The 24457-nt window shown below is 37.2% G+C and overlaps 1 protein-coding gene across 8 annotated transcripts in view; it reads left to right on the top strand.

The window, feature by feature from the left end:
* Positions 1-24457, top strand: part of ADAM22 (ADAM metallopeptidase domain 22) — a 145204-nt gene that overhangs the window by 66133 nt on the left and 54614 nt on the right. For all 8 annotated transcript variants that reach the window (XM_088150501.1, XM_088150500.1, XM_088150496.1 and 5 more), the window contains exons 5-15: positions 1901-1983; positions 6258-6321; positions 6635-6704; positions 8160-8230; positions 9554-9628; positions 14551-14622; positions 15064-15230; positions 17647-17731; positions 18832-18922; positions 22458-22509; positions 24088-24187. In XM_088150501.1, coding sequence (XP_088006627.1) covers positions 1901-1983; positions 6258-6321; positions 6635-6704; positions 8160-8230; positions 9554-9628; positions 14551-14622; positions 15064-15230; positions 17647-17731; positions 18832-18922; positions 22458-22509; positions 24088-24187 — 930 coding nt within the window. The remainder of the gene's footprint in view (positions 1-1900; positions 1984-6257; positions 6322-6634; positions 6705-8159; positions 8231-9553; positions 9629-14550; positions 14623-15063; positions 15231-17646; positions 17732-18831; positions 18923-22457; positions 22510-24087; positions 24188-24457) is intronic.

A 24457-nucleotide genomic window follows, 5' to 3' on the forward strand; every position in this document is an offset into this window, starting at 1 on the left:
AGAAGAAAAAAAATAGGGGCAGTTGATAAACATGGGTAACTAGTTTCTCAGCAGAACACAGCCCTAGTCACTTTCTCTCTTGATGTCACCAGACAATTTGTGATTTGTGATTCTGATTTTTTAGGGTTGTTCCTCTTACTGTAAACTATCTACTTCTACAATTCTGCATTCCTTCACGATCTGTCTTGAAGTTTGATTGGTGTGGAATAATGCTTCCTTAGTGTACTGAGTTTTTATGCCACACAAAATGAAGTTTATTTCATAAATACCACAGTCTTATTTGTGGACAAGCACCTGTCTTTTGTCTTTTTCCCTTTCCTCCGTGCACCGATGACCTTTGTCTCAGTGCAACTTGAGAATGTTGCATTATCTTTCTGCTGACTGGAACTTGTGGATGTTTTAGTAATTGGTAATAAAATGTACCTACGTGCTGAGAATAATGATTTCTCAACCCAGTTCCCTTCAACCTGCTGGGGAAAAAAAGGTTAATCAACTGTTGCTGTTTCAGAAATATCAGGCAACTCATTAGCTTGGCTAAGTCAGGGCATCATTGTGACTAACAAATGATGTCACCAATTGCCTCCTCTTTCCTTTGGCTAGCAAATTGCTAAAGGACATCTACGTAGGAATTATGAAAAGTGACATTTTACCTCAACCTGCAAGTGCTGTTTTTAGGACTGGAAGATCCAAATTGGGGAGCGAGCTTTTTATGTGATGCTTATTTATTGGAATGTAATGTGTTGTAGGAAAATAGAGGTTTATTCCCTATAGAGTATGAATGCATATAGTTAATTTTTAATTTTAGTTAATTTAAATACATTTAGTTAATTTTTAAAATACCTTTGTAAAAAAAACATTGATTCACATAGGGTTTGGTTATGTTTCCCAGTATTCTTAACAAATGAAGATTAGTCTGCACTAGATGAGTTCAAGCATAGATAAGTTACTTAATTCCCAATGACAATCAAACTAAAGTTAACATTTCTATTACAACAATAGGTTCCACTTCTGGCAGAGTAGTTTTTGTTGTTTGAAAGCTTGAAACATTGCACAAGCCTGCAAAGCTGATATGATAAATGACTGTTACAAGGAGAGAAATGAACTTCTGAATTACAAAGTTCACGCTAGAATGTTGTTTTAGAAAGTCATTATTTGCAAGCAGCCAAAAAGTGTTTAAACCAGTGTTTTTCAAACTTGGAACTTTAAGGTGTGTGGACCTTAGTCCCAGAATTCTCCAGAATGCTAGCTGGGGAATTCTGGGCATTGAAGTTCACTCACCTTAAAGTTGCCAAGTTTGAAAAACACTGGTTTAAGCCATATTTGGTGACTGAGTACATGAGCTTTCTGAATAAGTATATCTTCAGTGGAGCTCACTGGAGAAATCCATTGACCATATTCAGCCCACAGAACCTATTTCTCTTGAATATGAGCAGTCCTTTTTTCCTGTCCCAATTTACTTGCAAACATTTATTGCGAAGTTTTACAACCATTTGTGGGGGGAAAAAACTTACTTGGAAGAATTCTTCAATGTCTTCATATGATCCATTGACTTAATGTAATAATAATGTAAGTTGAGAGGATAACCTGCATGACATAAAGCTATATATCTGTATATGGAGCAGAGCAGAGTTCTTGAAGATGAGAGGAAGGGGCAGAAAACACTAAGAGATCAGCATTCTAAGCAAGAGTAGATAACATAAAGCTTGGCAATTACTCTGTTGCCTACTCTTTGGGTCCACCCCTTCCATCAGCAAATACAGGGAGGCCCAACCAGATATTGCCGTATCAATCAACCATTTATTTCAACCTGGCTGACTTACAACCTATTCTGTGGATTGATTGAGAGCCTTTGTGACATGGTGGAAGTGATGTTAATTCATAGTCTCTGTTCTAATTGCAGGGAGGAGAACACTGTTATTATCAAGGTCACATCAGAGGGAATCCAGACTCATTTGTTGCTCTGTCCACCTGCCAAGGACTTCAGTAAGTTTCTCTAAGATTAATCATAAAAGTGGGCCTTTGTAGAACTGTGCTGTTGAGTGAAATCCCTGCTTCAGATCTTAGCCCAACTGCAAACTCATAAACAGAAGTTAGGCAGGCCCCTCTGTCACAGCCATGTTCTACTCCTACCTAATCTGTAAACTGGGGATAGCAGTACTACTCTGTTTTGCGGTACCATAATTCCCAAGTTAATGTATATAAAACATTTCCTACATTCTAAATGCAGAGAATTATTTACTTGTTTGCTTATATTTCATTCCATATGCATTCATATGTTTATATTTCATATGCATATTTCATACATATACCTCAAACCTGAATGCTCATCCTGGTAAGATATTATTTCTAAGGTCAAGCAGGAGATGCTGCTGCTATAAATAGAAGCACTTATCTCAGGATTCTCTGTCATCTTCCCGTTTCTCTGAAAGCCTTGCACTTATCTTAGGGGAACTTCATTGATTGATGGCTTGATACTTTCAGTATCACTTTTCAAAATATATTTAAACATTATTATGTACCTATTTTGCAGAAATGAAGATTGTGTTTAGTTGTATGTATGAGTGTGTGTGTGTGTTATATTGTCCATTTCCCCCCCTCATTCTGTAATTTTGTCTGTCTGTCTATCATCTCTCTCTTTAGCAAATGTATGGTACATTACACATTATGTTCATGTTATAAACTGAGCATCACCCAAAAAATAGTATTTTAATGCATTTTTTAGGCTTTGGCTACATGGTTTTCTTTGATAGTAAAGTTTTAGTGCTTTAGATCTCTGCCTAAAGATCTGTCATTCCATCCCTCCCTCCCTCCCTCCCTCCCTCTCTCTCTCCCTTTTCCCTTTTTTATTCCTTGTCCCTTTTTAGTAATTTAAAGAAACAGTAAAGTAGCTTACTAGCTTAAGTTGTATCCATGTCTCATGTAGCATTCATGCTGATGGTAAAAACACAAGACTGGTCAATTTGGGCATATTTTGGCTAGTATACCACAAGTGCAAGCAGAGTCTGGTTTTATCCTGAGCTTTTTCATGCTATTCTACGCAAGCTAGGATCTCTATAATGTAAAGACTACCTTGCCAGTCAACATAGTTTTTGCTAGAAAGTGTGTGCAGTACTCTAACATACCTGATTCAAATTGAATTGCAAAACATATATATGTAAAAGAAGAGTTAATGTCTTAAGAGGAAGTAGAAGATTAAGAAATATGTTATTGGAGTAGTTGAGACCTTGAAAAAGACTTCAATGAAGCAAAGACTATTTGCAATGGTAGAAAGTTATGGAGAAGTATAATTAATGCTGTTGGTGTAAAGTAAATTTAGTTAGATTTCCTTTTCATTTCTGTTATCTCCTGACTTTTACGTTCTTTTGCTTACTACTTACTCTATGTATGTTTTGTGTAAGGTTGCTTATCCTGAAACAGAATGATGAGATGAATATACATGTATGAATGTAATGAAAATGTATGCAAAACCGTTTTTTTTAAAGTTAAGAAGAAATATAAACCAGTAATAACAACAAAAGCAAAATTAAAAAAGAGAGAATAAAAACTTAGAGAACATCTAATACATACTCATACAAATGTGATCTTACAGAGAAATACTAACATTTTAAACTTCCATATTATATTACTGCTGAGATGAAGTAGAAAAACTGTACTAAATCACTGTTCCTATGAAAGATCAAGGAGAGGAATTAAAGCTCAGCTTTTAACAATGATCAGAAAGCAATAATTAGGTTAACTGGGTAGTGAAAAAGATATATTCATATTAAGCAGTAAGTACATGCAAATGAATGTATGTCTGACTAAAAGGATCCTTGATGAAAATTATGAATTGATTTCAAAAGAAAAAACATTGCAAGTGTACAAACAGATATTGATTTTTTAAATAACAAATGTAGTCTCCAGGGAATACAGGAGCAGCTAGTTACTGCTTAAGCCATTCCAGTGAGAACATGCCATAACTGAATGCATAACATACATTATTTAATCAGCTTGCCAGTTGTAAAGGAAGAACCAAGGTTATATGTGCAAGGTCAAAATCCAAGTATTAAAAATACTTGACAAAGAGGGATCCAGTCCTCTAAATGATCTAAATGCCAACTAAACAAAAGGAGACATGAGTGGGGAGACAATTATGTGCACTGCTATGTCCCCTGGCACGTCCAGGAAAATTGGTGTTTTATAAAATATTCTAAATTCTCATCTTGGTTTTGATTTTCAACCCTTTCTTCAAATTTACCACACTTTATGCCAGGTGAAAAAGTCTTTGATCTGTGGAATACGTGTGTAGTCATTTTTTTTTCTTGTCTTTCTGTCATTGAGCTACTGAAATTTTAGATTGTAGATCTACTAAATCTAAAACTTGGGTAACTCTACCACTTTGCTAGTATTGAACATTTTTAGAAATATTTGTAATGAAATGAGAGGCTGTAACATTATATATGGGAATATGTATGTGAGATTATAGTGATAGTACTATCCCATAAGCTACTTATAAGAGGGGACTGTCTCATGAATAGTCTTCCAATTCTGTCATTCTACCGAACCTGTCTGTAATTGACTACACACAAGTCTGAACACCTTCCTGAGATGAGGTGTCATCCTCCAGACTGGTCTCAAAACACTACAGGTAGTCCTTGGTTTACAACAACTTGTTCAGTGACTGTTCAAACTTGCAACAGTGCTGAACGAGTGGTACTTATGACTGGTCCTCAGAGTTCTGGCCATCACAGCATCCCTGTGGTCACATGGTCACCATTTGCAATCTTCTTTGCTGGTTTCCAACAAGCAAAGTCAGTGGGGAAGCTGGCTGGAGGTTGCAAATGGTGACCATGTGACATCCTTGCTTAATGAACCTCAGTGATTCGCTTAAGAATGGCAACTGGGAGTACTGGAATTGCCATTGCTAAGTGGCATGGTCATGTGATGTCATGCTTTACGACCACATTGCTTAGTGATCGCAGTTCCAGTCCCAATTACCATCGTAAACCGAGGACTATCTGTAATTTATTCTTTAACTTATAGCTAGCCCTACTTTGAATACCCAAACACAGAGCTGAACATCATTCTTGCTATACAGGAAAGTGAAATAATTTATTTGGCATTTCTGGGCTCTACCAAATCCAGAGGTGTTGATATTTAGACAGGATTAGCAGCACAAAACTGAAAAAGCACAGGACTACTATGCTCTTTTTCAGTCCTAGCACCAACATACAATCATACTTGGAGAAGACCTTTGACATTATATGACCTAGATATAGGAATTCTAGGGATAGAATATCCCTTGCAAATTGCAAGCTGGCCTCTGCTTGAAAACATCCAGTTTGGGGATGCTTAACCCTCCTCTAAAATAATTGGTTCCACTCTCAAATTGCTTTTATCATCAAGGGGTGATATCATCCTAAAATTTAACTACAGTGGATTTAGCAACCATTGTTACTACATGTAGGATAACTGCATGCACTGGTCTGATACCACTGTATACATATTTGATCTGAAAGATATACTAATATTGTTTTAAATATGGTATTCTGTATTCAGGGTATATCCTTGAGAAATAAAGGTTTAGGGCAAGAATTCTCAAATATAACCCCTGATATACAGAATGTATATTGTCACAGATCTGAAACACTGTAGATCTCATATGCATACACTGTTAAATATTAGTTCCCAATCATTTGCATCCTATTTTGTTGACTCACAACAGGCACATTATCACAGACCTGAAAGCTCAGATAGTTACAAAGAGGGATTCTTGAAACTGTTGTAGCAAATAAACATGGCTGTAAAGTGAGAACCTAGTTATCCAAAAAATAAGTAAGGTATTTTTACCAGCTTGCAGCTTTACTGCCCACTGGTGGCAAACTGTAGGCACTGCTACTGCCCGGTGTAATGAACTAGAACTCAAATTCATTGTGGTCAATAATTGTTTGATAGAGCCCTTGCTTTGCGAAGAATACTGTTTTTGATGCAGTCTAAATTAATAGCATGGAAGGAGGTATATAGCTGTTCTGCCCATAAGCAGAGAAGAAAAGAGAGGAAATTCCTCTGGGTTTATCCTCAACTGACAAGGAGATGAATTGGTTTGTATCCCAGAACAGGAAACAACCAAAATTAACTTCCCAAGCCAATTGAAGAGTCAACAATTATGGGGCAATGATAGCCTATTTGTACATGAGGTTCTTTTTTTTACAAATAATATTATCATATGTATTTAATTATAACTTGCAAGTCATATACCTGTCTCTTTTTTTTAACAGTGGTATGTTCTATGATGGTAATCACACATATCTTATTGAGCCGGAAGAAAACTCTGCTTCTCAAGTAAGTAGAATTAAACAGCAAAGATTATCCTCAGATTGTTCTTTATATATTTAATGTATGACTTCCAGTCCTTACATAAATTCTAGCTATTGTAAGAATTCAGAAATAAAAATGAATTTAGAAAAGTAATCTTCATTGTATATTTTTGCATATGTGTATGTGAATATGCAAGTGTGTATATGTGAATGGGTACTTATATGTCTGTGCATATATTATGTTCTGCAAGTTCCTGGGTACAAAAATGCATAGTTCTAGCTAAGGCATCAGCCTCAGTTTGGATTGATTTACTAAATTTAGATGTCTTTTATTTTAGGAGGAATTCCATTTACACTCTGTGTACAAATCCAGATTATTTGAATTTCCTCTGGATTATCTTCCATCTGGTATATTTTTAATACTCTTATTGTTGCATTTATTTTGTAGTTAAATCATTGCTGTTTTTTTTATTCTGTTGTTATTAATAATATAAAAGCTTCTCTGAACACAGGATTAAAATACCAGAAAAAACACTTTCCCCCCTCCTCAAAAGATTTGTATGGCTTTTGATTTTGTGAAAGTTATTTAATGGTTGGCTTTCTAAAGAAGACTCTTTATAGGTCAAAAGAGGCTAAGGATTGGAACTGATATAAAAAGCTATTGTTTGCAACTCTTTAAAGTTGATTAAACTTTCTTACATTTCATTTACAAGACTAACATGTTAAAAGTCAGTTCCTGCCCAAATGCTGAACATTTCAAGGGGGTATTTTTAGTTCTGTAAGGTTTTAATCAGTTTTAAGAGAATTTCCCATTTATGAAAAAGACTTTCCTTTTCTTCCACATCACTGATTTGGAATGAGCAAGACTTATTTTTCATTCACCTTTTCTCTACTCCAGTTTGTCTTAAAAACAGAGCATGTGATAACTGGAAACACTCTTCTCCCAGTGAGGCTCTCCATGAAAGTTAGAAGTCTTGGAAATCAGGATCCTAAATTGCATTGAGAGCCTCCATAGATAGAGAGACTTCTCCACTATAGTTGCATCCTACACGTAGAGGGTATGTGATATGTGTGCACCCATGTAGTGGTAGTGAAGGAGTACTCTTGTTCCTGTTCTCCACAAAGATGAATTCCCTGTTGCTGATTTCTAAATGCATGAACAGAGCTACTGTCAGTGTTTGGTCAATGCTCTGGCTTCATACATTCTGTCATGTTTTATAGTGTCATTTGCCACCACCAATATATAGATCATTTGCTTATTAAACAGCACTTTCATTGGCTTGTGAAGGCCTCATGATTAAATTTTAGCTTGGGTTTTTATAACTTGTTTACTTGAATATCCTATGGGGTTCCAACTCATCCTAAGATTATTTTATGGCAGTTCAAGTCAAGAAGTTTACAGATAGGAAGACTCTCTCATTTATTAAGGAAATGAGTATCTTGCCTTTCCAGAGGTAAGAATACATTGAACAAGAAACCATTTTGAGGGGTGCAAACATTTAAGGTTTCCTTTATTATGAAAGATTTCATTATACTTTAAAAACTAACAAGCTTATTCTGGTTTCATCTTTCATGGCTCTGTAGCCCACTTCATCAAACGCATGAACTTGTTAATGGTGAGCAACTACAAAATAGTCCTTTGGTGAAAATGCCAACCGCTGCATTGATGAATTTCTAATGTAATAAATGTGTTGTTTCTGTTGCAGTAGATGAATATGGTTATCCCCCTTTATTTGCTTCAGTTTTGAGTATTACTTACAATGTTTATAATAGCTTTTTATTCAACCTTTGTTCATTTTGCTGCTGAAAGTGCTTGACTTTCTTAACCGCCATTAGACTGACTGGAATGTGTGTCCCATTTAGAATTCTGGCACATGAATACCACATCACAGAAATTTGGTGCGAAACCAAGATATAAAAGAAGAAAAAGGCAGGTATGCCCTCTCATCCAGTCCTTTCTACATGTACTCTTTTAAAGAGCAAATTATCCAGGCTTCGTTTTCAGCGAATGCGGGACACATTATTTTGCCTGCCTCCCCACATCCCTGTTATAAGCCCAGTTTTTCATTCTGAGAACTTCCAATGTGTTCTTAGATAATAGATAACAATCCAAAGAGGAAGGTCTCATCAGAGGCTGGGAGGGAAGCAAGCTTCCCCTTGTTCCCTCTTCCATTTTGCCTGCTGCTACACCAACAGAAAAAAATACTTTCTACATCATTTGACCAGTGGCTGTTCAAGGCAATTAAGCTGAATCTTTGCTATTTGGAAACTGTTCTTCTGCATTAGTGGGTGTATTTCTGAAAAAGTTATCACATGTCTTCAGTATCATACTACACGTTTTTTCTTCATTTTGGTGAGTGGGTGTTGATATCGTGACCTGCATCTGACTAAGCCATGGGTCAACCATCTGTGCAGGGAATGGATGTCTTCCCACAATTTCACATAATATTACAGGAGTTAAAATATAAACAGAGAAGATACCTTAAGAAGATAAAAAATAAAATGCTTATTTAAAAAGTTAAATGCCCAAAATGTCAAGAATGAAGGGATCTCAAGCTTGACTGTCTCATGAGATTCTGAATGTTTGCATTTTTGTTTAAAGGAAACAGAAAAACAAATGAGGTCAGTTGATGCTCTTTGCCTGACGGTTGAGCTAAGCAGTGGAATGTCCTTCGGTACCCCCATGCCCTGCATTTGGGGCTGCTGTTCTGGACATTACAGAGCTGTAGAAAACGTGTGAGGAAACAATGTCACACAGAATAGGCACGCTGTAATGTGTATTTTTTTAAAGTGAGAAGTACAGAAATATAAATATTACTCATAAATAAAGTGTATGGCTTTGCAGACATTTAACACAAAGAGGAATTCACTAATAAAGTTAAAGGCTATGGGAGTTGCTTTAAAAAAAAAAAGGAATCTATTAAGCTGTATTTTGAAAAATGCTTATTAGGCATGGGAAAAAACGTTATTTTCTATAAAAAACATAACATTCTTTTTGAAGTAAGTCCAATAGCAGCCAATACTTCAATGTAAAATTTACCCATTATGGTTCTTCTAAGCTTACATTAGAGTTAGATTGCTAAACTGTTTCTCTCATTTAAATGTTAGAAATTCTGACATATTCTTTTGCTAATTTGGTATCTTGAACTATTTCTAAGTGCAGTGAAGGAAAGAAATCAGCTCAAAATAATTAGTCTAGAATCAGGTGTTTATTGCTGACCTTTTTAAATGTGTACAGCATCATCCTCTTTCTGTAGGTCCGACCGAATCTACCTAGGGTTGAAGATGAAACGAAATATGTTGAGCTAATGATTGTAAATGATCATCTAATGGTGAGGTTTTACATACAAGGCCTTTTAAAAGTAATCAATAATGCATGCATAGCTTTGTGTCTACAATAGATTCAGCCATAATGTACCTATTGCAAAATGATTCTAATCATTCCAGTGAAGTCGGGCTGTCTGGAACTGTGCTGAAAATCACGCGACAGGATGTCTAAGAACAAAGGAAAGATTAGTAATTACAACAGACTTCGTTTTTTTTACAGAACATAACATTTTTTCTGAATTATTTCCCTGAAGACTACATTTAGTTTTGCACTATATCCAAAGACTGTTAAGAGTGGTGAGAGGTATAATTATATTAACTATAGGATGGGTGGGCTACCTTTCTCTGGAGGCCTTCAGGCTGAAGTTGGATAGCTGTGTATTGAGGACTCTCTGTGTATTTGTTGCATCAAACTGGAGATTGGGCTAAACAATATCAGAGGTCAGAAGCATTTGTGGAAAAGCAGATTATGCTAGAAGGTGGTACTTTGCTTTGCGGCATACCACCTTCTAGACAAACAAACCAATAGTCTGGAGGAGCAGGGAGTTTAGCTATTGGAAGCAGAATCCTGACATAGATATATTGAACTGCCACTGAGCAAAGCTGACTTAGATATATTTTGGAAAAATCAGGCATGGCTAGGTAGATCAGTCAATAGATTTTTCTTGAAACTGCTGGTGATTAGAGAATTTGTTTTTTAGAGAATCAAATCTAATGCCAGTATACTTATTCCAGGAGCAAGAATGATTTTGAGCAATATTCTGTTGGCAAATCTTCTGTAGGCATTCTGTTGGAATTTCTGGTGGTTGAACAAAGATACAGCATGTCATATGATAGGCTCTAGTGGAATGGATCATGTAAACTGTCCTCTGTTGTGCAGTGAATTTATAGGTTGGCTTCTTTCGCCAAACTTTATAATTCTTTGTAAGGTTTCCCTGTATGTTTGGCACAGATACGTTGTTACCTTTTTCTCATAATATATAAAATAATAAAGTAGCCTTCCCCAGCTGGAGGCCCTCTGGTTGTGTTTTGACTAGACAGAATTCTGAGAATTTTAATTCCTACATATATGGAGGACACCAGATTGGTATTCTCCAGATATATGTTGGTATTTTTAGACAACAAGGGGAAACGATCTTTAAAAGAGCAAGCCATTGTAAAGAAAGTTTCAGTAAGTGCAATTATTCATGAGCATGATTAGCCTAAATGAGCAAATGCTGGGTAGGGAATAACACAAAGAGCTATAGTAATACAATACATACTAACTACTGAGCCATAATATGGTTTGTAGTTTTTTACTTGCAGTGTTGTATGAACCCAAATATGGTGTGCCTTATTTAATAAACCATGGTTAAGGAAGTTATGGCTTAGTACAATGTGTGAATTCTGTCAAGGAAAAATTATCTATTAACTTCCCCAAGTTAATTCAGGAAACAGAACATGATTAAAATAGAGATAGCAACATTAAAAGAAGAAGCCTATATATTATCAGTAGATTATTTGAAATGAACATAAAAAATCACAAAGCACAACCCTATAATATATACTTTCACTTATTGATCTTACATGAATCTTTTTACAAGTCAGAAGGCATTTCTTTTTTCTCCCCTCATTACAGAGGGACAATTCCAGATTCTTTTTTGGGGGGTTTCCATTGCAGTAGCATCATAAATCCTCATTTAGGGACCAAGTAAGGGGGAGCTCATTTAAATCATTATATATGGTGCCTCATAGTCGAAGAAGAGGTTATTGATTATGTTCTTGCTTCTTCAAGGAGTAGGGAAGAAGGTAGTCATATTTTATTGAGCACCACATGTTTGATTCTCCTTATGTTTATACACCTATCCAGACTGGGGATTGCCAAGCAGAGAGGGGTGTGTGTGTGTGTGTTCATAATGGTTGCAGATTTTAGTTGTTATTGCCAAAGGCTGAGTTCCAGTTCTGGGACTTCAGTGCAGCTATTTATGCAGTATTGAAATATACTGAAAGAGGAAGAAGCAGAGCTGTTTTTAACAGCCATTAAAAAAATGTGTGTGCAGAATTGTGATCTGAAAGGACAAGCAGCATTCTTGCAGAAATCCCTTACCATAACAATTTATTTGTATCACTATTTTATGACGTACAATCGGTGTTCAAGGCAGCATGAAAGTGAAGTAACTAATAGTAGCATCCTGCACATGTATATTTGATAATAAACTCCATTGTGACCAGGGGGGCTGACTCCTGGCTTATTCCTCCTCCCAGTTTTCCATTTTTTGCCTCCATTCCACTGAGTAGGAATGCCCCTTTTTAGGCTCTCTTGGAAGATGCTGGTTCCTTTCACAAATGCTTTCTTCTAAACCATAATTGGGTTTAATCTAAGTTTGCTAATCTACGTCCCTCTTGGGTACTGATCAGGGCCTTTTTAAAGGATAGGGCAAGGAACAATTGTCCAGACTCCACAGGTGGAGGAGGCCATGTCCAAATTGCAATTTAGTATTTCAGATGACCAGAGGGATCACAATTTTTCACTATTGATCATTTACAATATCATGGCAAGAATTATTTCAAGTTTTCTCACATATTTGCAATTACTGGGTTATTGATTACAATGGAGAAAGATAAAGGGAAAAATTACCCTGAGATTGGATGAAGCAGGAAGAAAGTTTAGATCAGAGAGGATTCCAAACAACTTTCTGTCCTTGGGTCTCTCAGGACTTACAAAGGTCCTGTCTATAGGGATCTGTGGAGGAGGAGACGGGTGTGTGTGTTGAACCATGGGTTGTAATGTTGTGACATAAGCATGTGACTTACATACTTGTGTTTGATTTTGGATCACAAGTACAAAAGACTAGTGGTTCCCAACCTTTTCTGTGCCCCACACCCCTAGGAAATGTTTGATTAATGTTCACACCCCCTACAAAAGTAATATCACATTTGAATATGAAGAAGTCTAATTTCTAATGCAATTGGAACAAAAGGTGAACATATTGAGCTTAAAAAAAATAAGCTTTTAACTCGGTGCATAAAATTGTCTCACCTCCTGAAATTCCATCTCGTACCCCAGGCTGGGAACCCCTGGACTAGATGATGCAATTTTGTGGTGTTTGTATCAAAGGCCTATGGCCTTGGTGTTAGTAGTGCTCTTTCAGCTACCTGGACTAATCCTCAAGGAAAATGAAATGCTGTAAAAATAGCAATAACAGTGCAAAATGCTACAAAAAGCCAAGTGTGTTTCTATTCTAATTGTATATTACACTTCCTTTATTCCACCCTATTTTATAGTTTGTGGCTGCATTGCCATATTATTTTCATGTTCCCTCCACCTTCCCTTTTAGTAATTGATATAATGAGATAGAAAACATAGAAGATTATAAATATAATTATATCATAGATGCATAATACAATTAAAATTATTTAATTATAATTATTTCCAGAAATGTAGATAAAGGATCTTCTGAGTTTGGCATTTTACAAGCACAAATTAAGAGACTATCTGAACAACTCTGCACTGCTTTTGTTGTGTCAAAATCTGGTGCAGAAAAGTAGTAGAAAATGGCATATGACACAATGTAGATTGGAAAATGATGATCAGTAAGCACATACAGCTCTCATGTTATGCAGTCTTTTGCAATCAGCAATTTTGAGATCATGTGCCAACCTACTTGTTTTTGGGAAGGCATCAGATCTAAGAGGCCCCCTGACCCCTCCTATAGATGTTGCAATTCTGTCTTAAAAAAAAGAAAAGAATTGGTAGTATATATTTATAATTAAGAGCAATCAAGAGCAGTTTAAATCAATCAATTTTATTTTGATCAACCACCAGTAAACTACATACAAATAATGAATGATACAGGAATGACATCTGTATCAGACTTACATCAGTTGTTGCCTTGTTTTCATTGTGACAACATAGGATTTAGCTACCATATGGGTGATAGGTAGTTTCATAGTTGAGAAAAGGAGTTTCGCATAATTATTCATTCTTTCTGGGTATTGATGGGCGGGAATAATATATTCCAAATATCCCTGTAAATATTTACTACAGTATAGTTGCGCATGGTGAACTATTTCTGTGTACCTGGATCTTCTTGAGCAGGGATGGTCAGCTAATGGGGTGTTAGAATATCTCCACTGCAAAAGTGCAGAGGGAAGGATGTTTTGTCTGGCCTTGAAAAAATGTTTTTCTCAGCTTGGGAAATGTAAGAGCGATTAAATATTTTTCAGGCCCCTAAGCATCTTTTGCAGCCCAAGTTCAGTCTGATCTTATTTAAACTTTGAGAGAACATTTGTTTGGCCTGTTCATATCCCAAACACATTAAACATGCTACTGATAGCGCATATGATCCTAGTTTTTATTTTACTACAGCTTTCTAGTGTGACGGATAATTGTTAACAAAAGTAAAGGCAATAAGCCTGTAGGGAAAAAAATGGAAAGCAATGCAGTTTAAATACCAGAATAAATTAAATCTATACATTAGCAGCAATTACCAGCAATTTAAGTTTGATGTATATCAGGTTGCATATATAAAGTATCTGATATAGACAGAGTTTGAATGCTTGCACATAGTCTTGAGTTGATCCTAATAAAGATATTATCTTTAATTTGGATATTTTTTAAGTGCTGCTGCTCTGTAGGCATTTGGCCTGCATTATCTTGCAGGCACCTCTCTCCTCCTGTGTGTATAAAAGCTGACCAGTAGGATACAGATATTGGACTCCAATTTGTGCTATTGGTAGCTGACTAAACAGAAAAGATCCTTTACTATCATTTGGTATTTCAATTTTTATGGTACCATAATGAATTTTTAAAATAATTATACCTGAATAGATACCCTGTAAATCCATATATCTAAAGTCATGGAGCAAAAGGTTTTGATAAAGTCATTCTTGAAAGGACTTGAAGTTTCAGAAAGATGCTTGGAATTTGTCTTTTTTTCTTTCTTAGCTGAAAAAGCACCGATTATCAGTTGGCCACACAAACAGCTTTGCAAAATCAGTGGTGAACATGGCAGATTTAGTAAGTATAATTCTCATGCTATTCTAGATATATGTCAGTGTTAATACAGGAATGCTCGTTTAAGGTCAGAGGGGAAGAAATCAGATGTTAATTCATTTTTTCAGCATCTATTTAGCTTGATTCTTGGGTATGAATGAATGAAGAATAGGAACAGAACAGCAAGTAGAAACACTGCTATATTTATGGCTGTGTGTTTACCCTGGCGTTCTATCAAAGCTTCAGTCAGTTCTGAAGCACTTCACCTTTCAAAAGAATGACTCTAAAAACAGCTTAGTTTTTTTCACAATAAATTTAATTTGTTAGACAGTAGATGACAATGATTAATGCAAGTATTCTCTATCTTGGATTTTTCTTTGGTTTCTTTTTTATATACTGTATGTTTCTAACAAAAACAGGATTGGCACTATTACTTTGTGATCATTCATTTTGTTAATGTGCTAGATTTATAAAGAACAACTCAACACCAGGATAGTCTTGGTTGCCATGGAAACCTGGGGTACTGATAACAAGTTCACCATATCTGAAAACCCACTGGTGACTCTACGTGAATTTATGAAATATAGGAGAGACTTTATCAAAGAGAAAAGTGATGCAGTTCACCTTTTTTCGTACGTAATTTTGTATTGTTTGGTTATTATTGGAGATGATGGAGCTTGAATGCTTTGTACCATTGAAAGTATCATTTGAGACATAGAAATGGTTTTGTTGTATGGCTTACTATTGTATCATTTCTTTATCATGACTGTAAGGAGGAGATCAAATGCTTTTATTTAAACATGTTTAACTCTTATATTGAAATGAACTATGACTGTGGTTTAAGAAAAAAAAATGAAGTTGACTTATTTCTCCGTGGCACTGTTAAGATGAACTACACTTTGTTTAGTTATGAGTACGCATAGCTAATTGAAAATGAAAGCCAAAAACATAAATAAATCGGTTTTTTCCCCTCATCGCTGTATTGAAATACTGATGGAAATCTCTGGTTTTCATTTTGCTAAACAGGAGACTCCCAATCCATTGGGTCTGTGGGTCCACACTTGGCCTCTGAGTGAGGTGTTACAGACCACATTTCAAAAAGTGGATGGCACAAGGACAAAAAAATGGGGAATCAGAACGAAAGCTAATATTGATGCAATTTCAATTTAAACTTAATACTAAATTTAATGAAGTTTAGTTATGTGTGATTTTTCTCTCATGTACAGTATATAATAATTTCCACATTTTGAATTTGATGGCAATCTTTGGAGGAGCTATAAAGTCCTCACCCAATTCCAGAAAGTATTGGAATGGTCATGCTTAATGCAACTCACCTTTCTTTTCTTTATATGAAACCAGTAAGAACCTTATGAGCAGTTTAATGAACCAACCAAAATAGCAATTTCTAGAAACACAGAAGAAAATACTTCCTGCTATGTTACAGTTTGGAGTAGTGTATTGGAATTCATCTCTATTCTGATGACAAAATTGTTTAAACCTGTGGATTCCCCCATCACAAACATATCCCTTGCCTTCTCATTGGTTATCTCCCTGTTATCTGTCTCCCAGATGCATTTTATTTTACTGAATTTTTTGGTATCAATTTATAATTTGTACAAAAATATATTGAGAAAGTTATTGTGGAGAAATGAGCAGGGCTAGTGAAACATTTCTGTTGTCCTCCTCACAGATTCCAAATACTTGAATCCCCATTCTCACTTTAAAGATGCTTAAACTAGGCATGGGCAACGTTTAATGTTTTGGCTGGGAAGCCAAAGACAGGAAGGATGGGATCGTATCATTTGCACATGGATGTTTCTAGAGTTTTCCATTGGCCTTGTTTTTTGTGTGGTAGTTCCCCCCACCCAAACTATGCTTTAGGGTTTGTGCTATATTTTGGGGATGTCATGTCTGCACATGGCAGGAAACTATGTTGCTCATGTTGACATATCCCTGAAGGAGTGTGTTGGGAGGACCATGAAAAATGGGATTTGGGGACCACAGATACCCACCGCTGGTTTAAACAAAGCATTGTCCCCAGTAGTATATAAGTATCTCTAGAGTTGGACTTTACTCCTGGTGACTGCATGGACATGCATTGTTTTCTTGGCAACGTTATGGAACTGGTTTGCCAAGATGTGTTTTTCAACTTTTCCTGCCTACTCTACAGCTTTGAGATATCCTACTGGTTTCCCATCCAGTTGTGCCACTATCACATCTCATATGGCCCTGAAATATTGTAGTAATTTGCTGCTTTTTTTCCCTCAGAAATTTTAAGTCATATAAACATTCATATTGTTTAGGGTGGTGAAAGTTTGTCCAAGCTGCTTCTGTCATGCTTAAATGTGATCTCAATCTTCACCTGAAATTATTTCTGCTACAGAATGCAAAAGTGACATTGTAAAGTTGGTGAGAGGCTATCTCAAATCAGCCTACCCTAGCATCTAGGGCCACCCAGATGTGTTGAGACTGCAGTACCCAGACATTATTCTGATAATTCTGGAACAGCAGTTCCAGAACATCTGCAGCCTAACTAGATCCTCAGAAATGTTGGCCTGGGATAATGCTTTCAGAACTATGACATTTTTGTCCTTTATTTTCCAAATTATAATAACGGAGTTTTTCAATTAATAGTTTTTATATTAAGGGAAGATATCCTGTTCTCAAGATGGCTTTGGGTGCTGCATTTTCAAGCATCTGTTTCATACAAGTAGTGTTAAATCTGTGCAGATCATTCTAACTGAACTGTAATATTCTATAGAGCAAGCAGTATTTTGGCACAATCTATACAAATACATATTATTTTTTGCATGTATACACACACAAACACACAGAGGGAGCTGAGTAGCTTGATGTTTAGGATTTTTTGGGTGTGGGGTTATAAAAATGCTAAATCTTACCATCCAGACTGAAGCATCTCCTTTTTCTTGTTAACAAAGGTAGAACTCTTTTCCATCATGAATGGCCTTTTTGTTGAAAATATATTGTAATTCCCCAAATGCTATTGATTTTATTTACTGTACTGCTGTTTCTGTTTTGTTTTAAAAGGGGGAGCCAGTTTCTCAGCAGCCGTAGTGGGGCAGCCTATATTGGTGGCATCTGTTCATTGCTGAAAGGTGGTGGTGTAAATGAAGTATGTCTGCATTATTCTATAAACACAGAATGATAGTTCCATGATTGTCAAATTATTTCTACTTTTGCTTTCATTCACACAATGCTTTGCAATCCATGTGAAGAGATTTCCAGAGTAAATATCATCAAGTCATTACCTTCTACTATTTCTAAGAAAAAGCAGCCATTGACCAGGTCTTTCTTTTAAATGTTTAGGGTTCCATAAATAGGGAAAGTCTCAACTGCTCATCTGTGATCTGAAGAATTTCATAGAATATGTGTTTTAGGCTACAAATTGCTTTTTAATTTTTATTTTTGAGGTTAAGGAATGCTATTGGCACTTTTACTGCATCATTCCACTTCATTTGCAGAGATGTGGACATTTCTTTTAGCCAGCTGGCTGGGGATGGAAGGCTTTAACATTTTGCCCCCAACATGACCCTGGTTGGAATTTTATTTTTTTTTCTTTAGTTTGGTTCAGTTTAATTTAGCTTATTGGTAAGAGACAACTTTACCCCTGCTGTTTCCGTTGGTTTCTGTTAAAACTCCTTTTTCTACTGCAAATAGAAGGTATAGGTAGGTCTAATTAGCCTTGTGGTTGGCTGTGTTTTTTGATGTATCTTTTTTTCTTTTATTTTTTTAATTGTAAGCTGCCCAGAGTTATTGAGGAGTGAGGGGCCTCAAAATCAAATAAATAAATACACATAATAAATAATCAGAAACATAATGGTAGCAAAGAGTTATGGTTAGGGGACTTACCTAGCAGTGGAGATACCTTAATCACAAGGGTAACACTTAATCCCCTAACCCAGTAGAGATTATTGGAGGCACATAGGACATGTTTATTTAAAAGAAAGCTTATACAGTACCATGTGATAAATATCATGTTTGTTTGGCTCTGAGCCAAACTTATATTTAGCCTTAATATTTCATCTGAGTCTTTGTTTTTATTCTTTTAAACAGTGCTTTGCAAATTTCTACTAGGTTGTTACTCATCTGCACTTCAGAGCATACTTTGGGGAATAAATGCTCCAAGGTGGTACAACATTTCTTGCTACAGGACTGTTAATTTAAAACTTCTAAAACAGAAATGCTTCAGAGTCACTGCCTTTTGTTTTTCAGTTTGGAAAGCCAGATTTAATGGCTGTTACATTGGCACAGTCCTTAGCTCACAATCTTGGGATCTTCTCAGACAAAAGAAGGTTGCAGAGTGGTAAGAAATGCTGTGGTTTGACTTTTTTAATGCGGTTTTTTTTCTGGCAAAGATATTCTCACACTTTTTCCTCTACCAGGGCCTTTGTCAGTTTTTATAATTAAATATGCCTTTTTAAAAAGATTGCTTGCAAAATTTGTAGGAATCCAGCTGAATTAATTGGAAATGAACCTTAAAAAAAATAGGCACAGAATTGGAGATAAAATTTGGTACTACAGTGGTACCTCGGGATACGAACTTAATCCGTTCCGTGACTCTGGACGTATCCTGAGCTGGTCGTGACCCGAAGCAAATTTTCCCATAGGGTTCAATGTAAATCCAGTTAATCTGTTCCGCCCTCCACCCGAATTTGGTCGCAACCCGAGGCAAATTTCCCCATAAGGTTCAATGTAAATACGGTTAATCCGTTCCGCCCTCCGCCCGAATTTGGTCGCAACCCGAGGCAATTTCCCCATAAGGTTCAATGTAAAGTACAATCTGTTCTGAAACATATGCATTTTATTTTTACACCACAAAAACATGAAAAACAGTGCAACTGGCACAGCATGAAGAGGGAGAATGGGGTGGGGAGGCAGTTATTGGTTGGAGGGAGAGTCCCCTTCAGGGGTTTCCTCTCTTCTTTGCCTCTTAGCTGCAGGCTCAGTTCTGGGGAAAAACCTGTCTAAAGTCTGTTGTTTTTTCCTGCGCTGCATAACCCTCCGGAAATGAGAGAACACGTTATCGTTCATAAGATTCAGCACTCTGCTTGTCACAGTTCTGTTGGGGTGGTGGTTCTCAATGAAATCCTGGCACTCATTCCATTTCTCCATGATGGACTTTATCGCATCACAGCTCACCTCCTCCCCCTCCTCCTCTTCCTCAGTGGAATGCTCCTCGCCCAGCGCCTTCTGTTGCTCACTCTGGAGCTGAGCAAGTTCTTCTGTGGTCAGCTCCTCCTTATGGTCCTCAACAAGCTCCTCTATGTCCGCATCATCCACAGCCAGACCCATGCTCTTGCCCATGGACACAATCTCCTCCACTACCTCTGCATCAGACCCTTCACACTCATCCAGCAACACATTCTGGCCACAGTTTCCTCCAGGCTGAGTTTAAGGTCCAGCAGGTGACATCTTCCCAGGCTTTGTCAATGAGGCTGATGCAGTGGAGGACATTGAAATGTTTTTTCCAAAACTCTTTGAGAGTCAAGGATGTTCCTTCGGTGACATTGAAACACCTGGTGAAGAGCGCCTTTGGGTACAACTTCTTGAAGTTGCAGATCACTTGCTGGTCCATGGGCTGCAGAAGAGGTGTCGTGTTGAGGGAGAGGAACCTGACCTTTATGAAGTCGTACTCGGTGTCCATGTCATCCACCAAGGCTGGAGGGTGTGCCGGGGCATTGTCCATCAGGAGAAGGCACCTTTCAGGCAGCTGGTTCTCAGACAGGTATTTTTTAACGCTGGGTGCAAACACCTCGTGCAGCCATTCCATGAACAACTGCCTTGTGACCCACGCTCTCGCATTGGCCCTCCACATGACAGGCAGTCTGGCCTTGTTCACATTGTGCTCCCTGAATGCACGAGGCGTCTGGGAATGGTACACGAGTAGCGGCTTAATCTTCAGGTCGCCGCTTGCGTTTGCACACAGCAAAAGGGTCAATCTGTCCTTCATGGGCTTGTGCCCTGGCAGTGCCTTTTCCTCCTGCGTGATGTAGGTTCTCTTTGGCATCTTCTTCCAGAAGAGCCCTGTCTCGTCGCAGTTGAACACTTGCTCAATGGCGTACCCTTCCGCCTTCATGAATTCCGCGAATTCTTTCTTGTAGGCTTCTGCAGCAGCCTTGTCAGAACTGGAAGCCTCACCATGTCTTGCCACACTGTGGATGCCACTTCTCTTTCAGAATTTCTCAAACCAGCCTCTGCTGGCTTTAAATTCCTCACTTGCTGCGCTGGTAGAGGGGTTTGTCTGCAGCAAATCACTGTGCAGCTTCCTGGCTTTCTCACAGATCATAGCCTCACTCACGCTATCACCTGCCAGCTGTTTCTCATTCAGCCACACCAACAACAGCTTTTCCACCTCTTCCAGCACTGGTGTCCTCTGCCTCGTTAAGATCGACACTCCTTTTGCCACATCAGTTCCTCTGATGGCATCTTTATTCTTGAGAATAGTCGAGATGGTCGACTTCGCCATCTTGTACTCCGAGGCCAGATCAGTCACACGAATGCCACGATCGTGCTTTTCTGTAATTTCCTTCTTCAGCTCGATCGTCACTTTTCTCTTCAGAGCCTTACTCCCGCCAAGCCTGCTCTGCATTTTCTTTGGAGCCATGCTAACACGCACACCAAAAACCTTCGCAAAACACCGCAAAACACACCACAAGCCTCACTGAACGTCTCCTTGCTACCGCGATCTCGCCCACAGGAAGCCGCAGCCGCGTGGCAGCAGGGAAAATGGCCGCGGATCCGGTTCGTAAGTCGAGGTGAGTTCGTAACCCGAGGCAAAATTTTCCTGCCAAAGCTGGTCGTAACCCGAAATGTTCGTTAGTAGAGGCGTTCGTATCCCGAGGTACCACTGTACTTGTATCACAGTCTGAGAATTTTAACACCTATTAATTCCAATTTGCCCTAAGTTGGAAATCTAAATATTTTGTACATTTAAAAATTAAATAAGAATATAGCATTGCTTGTTTGAAAATGTTAAGAAAAAAGTTCTTAGGAAGTTTTGAGATCACCTGTGGCCTGACTCATAGCAATTGTTGGTTCACAAATTGACCCCATGTAAATTATTTACACTTTTTTTAGAACAGCAAAAAGAATTTGACGATCATTTTTATTCTGCCTTGAAAAAATTGGAAGGAATCCTTCAGAATTCCTTCAACTTCTTAAAAGGCTGTGTGGGTAAATGGATGGTGACATGCTCATTGATCTATGAAACTGCCACAAAAATCTGAATAACGTATTTTGGGGAAGAACACTTCCCCAACTTGGGGCAGCTCACAATATAATAAACTACAAAAACACAATACAAAACAAAACAAAATGGTGTCCAGTCACTCTATACAAAAATATAGACAAAACACATCCAACAAGGGCTCCATCCATCTTAACCCAAGGCCTGGGAGAACAACCAGGTCTTCTATTCCTTACGGAATGCCAACAAGATGGGAGTCATAAAGATTTCAGGGGATCTCATTCCAGAAGGCAGGTGCCATGACACAGAAGGCAAGCTTTCTAGTTCCTGATAGATGGCACTCTATGATGAAACAGTGACTGACAGCAAATTTAAATACTACACATTTGTGATAGCATAACTGCATGGTTACAAGGCTTCTTTTCCTGTTGAAACATAGACTCACACAATTATCCTTTGCAAGCTTGCATGATGACATTTATTAATTCTTAGGTTATGTATTATTGTGGGTTTTTTCCATGTGCCATATAATAAATGTAATCAAGCTTTTTATGCATTTCTTTATTTAACATATCTGATATGTAATTGCTTGTTTTTCTATATCTTGCAATATAAACTGCCAAATGTGATTTGCCTGTTTTGTTTATTTTAGGTGAATGCAAATGTGAAGATACATGGTCCGGATGTATAATGGGAGACACTGGGTAAGACAGAGATTTCTGTGCAGTAGAAATGTAAATTAGCAGATGGTTACTGGAAGAAAACTTGTGGTTTTTCTATGGTATTCAAAGGAGAAACAAACACAAAGTTGCTAACAGAAAAATGATATGTGTATTGCTCAATTGACACTAATGTATGAATTAGTCAATTAATGCATGGTTTATTAGCTTCGAGTGCCAGTTTAGTGTAGTGATTAAAGCCACTCGGCTAGAAACTTGGAAACCATAAATTCTAGTCCCACCTTAGTCACTAAGCCAACTGGGTGATTTTGGCCCAGTCACTCTCTCTCTCAGCCCTAGGAAAAAGGCAATGAAAAACCATTTCCACAAATATGTTGCTGTGAAAACAGTGTGGACTTGTCTAAAATTCTCCAGGAGTCAAGAATGTCTTGAAGGCACAAACATAAATATTTTACATATACAGATTCAGTATCATATTTGTATAAATGATTATGAATCCCAGTGATTGGTTATTAACTAATTAATTGTTAATTGATTGATTATTAACTAAACTAAGGAAAGAAGATACAGGATCCAAAAATGGCTTACGTTTGTGTCCTTATGAATAAACAACCTATGTTACTCCAGATATAACTCCTGGCATTCTCATTCCTAGGAATCTGGGATATGTAATTCAGCATCATCTGGAGGGATATCTGTTGGCTACCCTTCTCTAGTTAGTTGCAGCTTGGGTCCTGATAGACAATTAAAAAAAAAACTTAGACAAATTTATGGCACATAGGCTGCTCAACAGGTATTAATTACACTTACTGATGAAACTTCCAGATTCAGGGCTATTCCAGAAGCAACATAGTTCTGAATCTGGAAGAGGTATAAAGGTCTCCTGGATAAGAATGTTTGATGAATAGTATCATAGATACTGAGAAGATAATATACTAGGCTGGCAAATTACCTGAATACTGGTTCCAGTATCTGAGTTCCTTCCCACAAAAACCCCAACTGCTGAAGGTCATGCCACCATTTTTGTCAGACTCTGAGGATTCAGGCCTAGAAACAAGTGTGTCCAAAATGCTTCCAATGTTGTTAGAATTAACAGTTCTCCCAGAGTAAAATACAGCACAAGTTTAAACTGCCATCTGGATTTCTGTATTACAAAAGTAACATTTGTGCCTGCTCAAGGATGTTTGACTAGATCCTTGTATTCATAACACCTGTTTCATGTAGCTTAATGGCAAGTAAAAGCGTACATTGTATTTGCTATATAACTTTGAATATTTCTGTACAGAGCTTAGAGAAATGGAAATGACAGCATTAATAAAGCCCAAATTGAAGATTGCAACTGTATTCCGATTCAGCTCAACCATGTTTTTAGTATTCTATATAATTTGCAGATGTGAGACTAGAGAAAAGAGGAATGTAATTAAAATTATCTAGACTATTGCCCCAGAAAAGTCAGTCATTTGGATAGTTCATCTGTTTTTTACTTGGTCGTGAAATAACTTAGTGGCCCAGCTGCAAAAGTCCTTTCCAATGAAACCACTTTTTAATTCTGTAGAAACTGGAAGAGGGAAATGGACTGACTTGTTTCTTTCTTGATCACAGTTACTATCTTCCAACCAAGTTCTCCAAATGTGATATTGAGGAATATCATGAATTTTTAAACAATGGAGGCGGAGTCTGCCTTTTCAACAAGCCTTCCAAGGTAATAAAAATTGATTTGTTTGCAGATTTTTCTCTTTGGGTTCTTAACACAGTCTCATGACAGTTACGTTGAAATGCTTGATAGTAAACATATAGAAGTTGTTATAGTAATGTTTATTATTATTATTGTTGACTTTTCTAAGCATTGTAGAAATCAAGGATGCCCAAGTTCTTTTGACCAAGAAAGGCATTTGATCTCTGAATGGTATAGCTTTCCAAAAATAGTAGATGGTCACAGAGCAAAACCCTAAATTTATTTTATTATTTAAAT

This window comes from Python bivittatus, unplaced genomic scaffold (assembly GCF_059951505.1).
Source record: "Python bivittatus isolate LINGU-HERP-01145 unplaced genomic scaffold, Pbiv_v1 ctg000610_np1212, whole genome shotgun sequence".
Classification (NCBI taxonomy): domain Eukaryota; kingdom Metazoa; phylum Chordata; class Lepidosauria; order Squamata; family Pythonidae; genus Python; species Python bivittatus.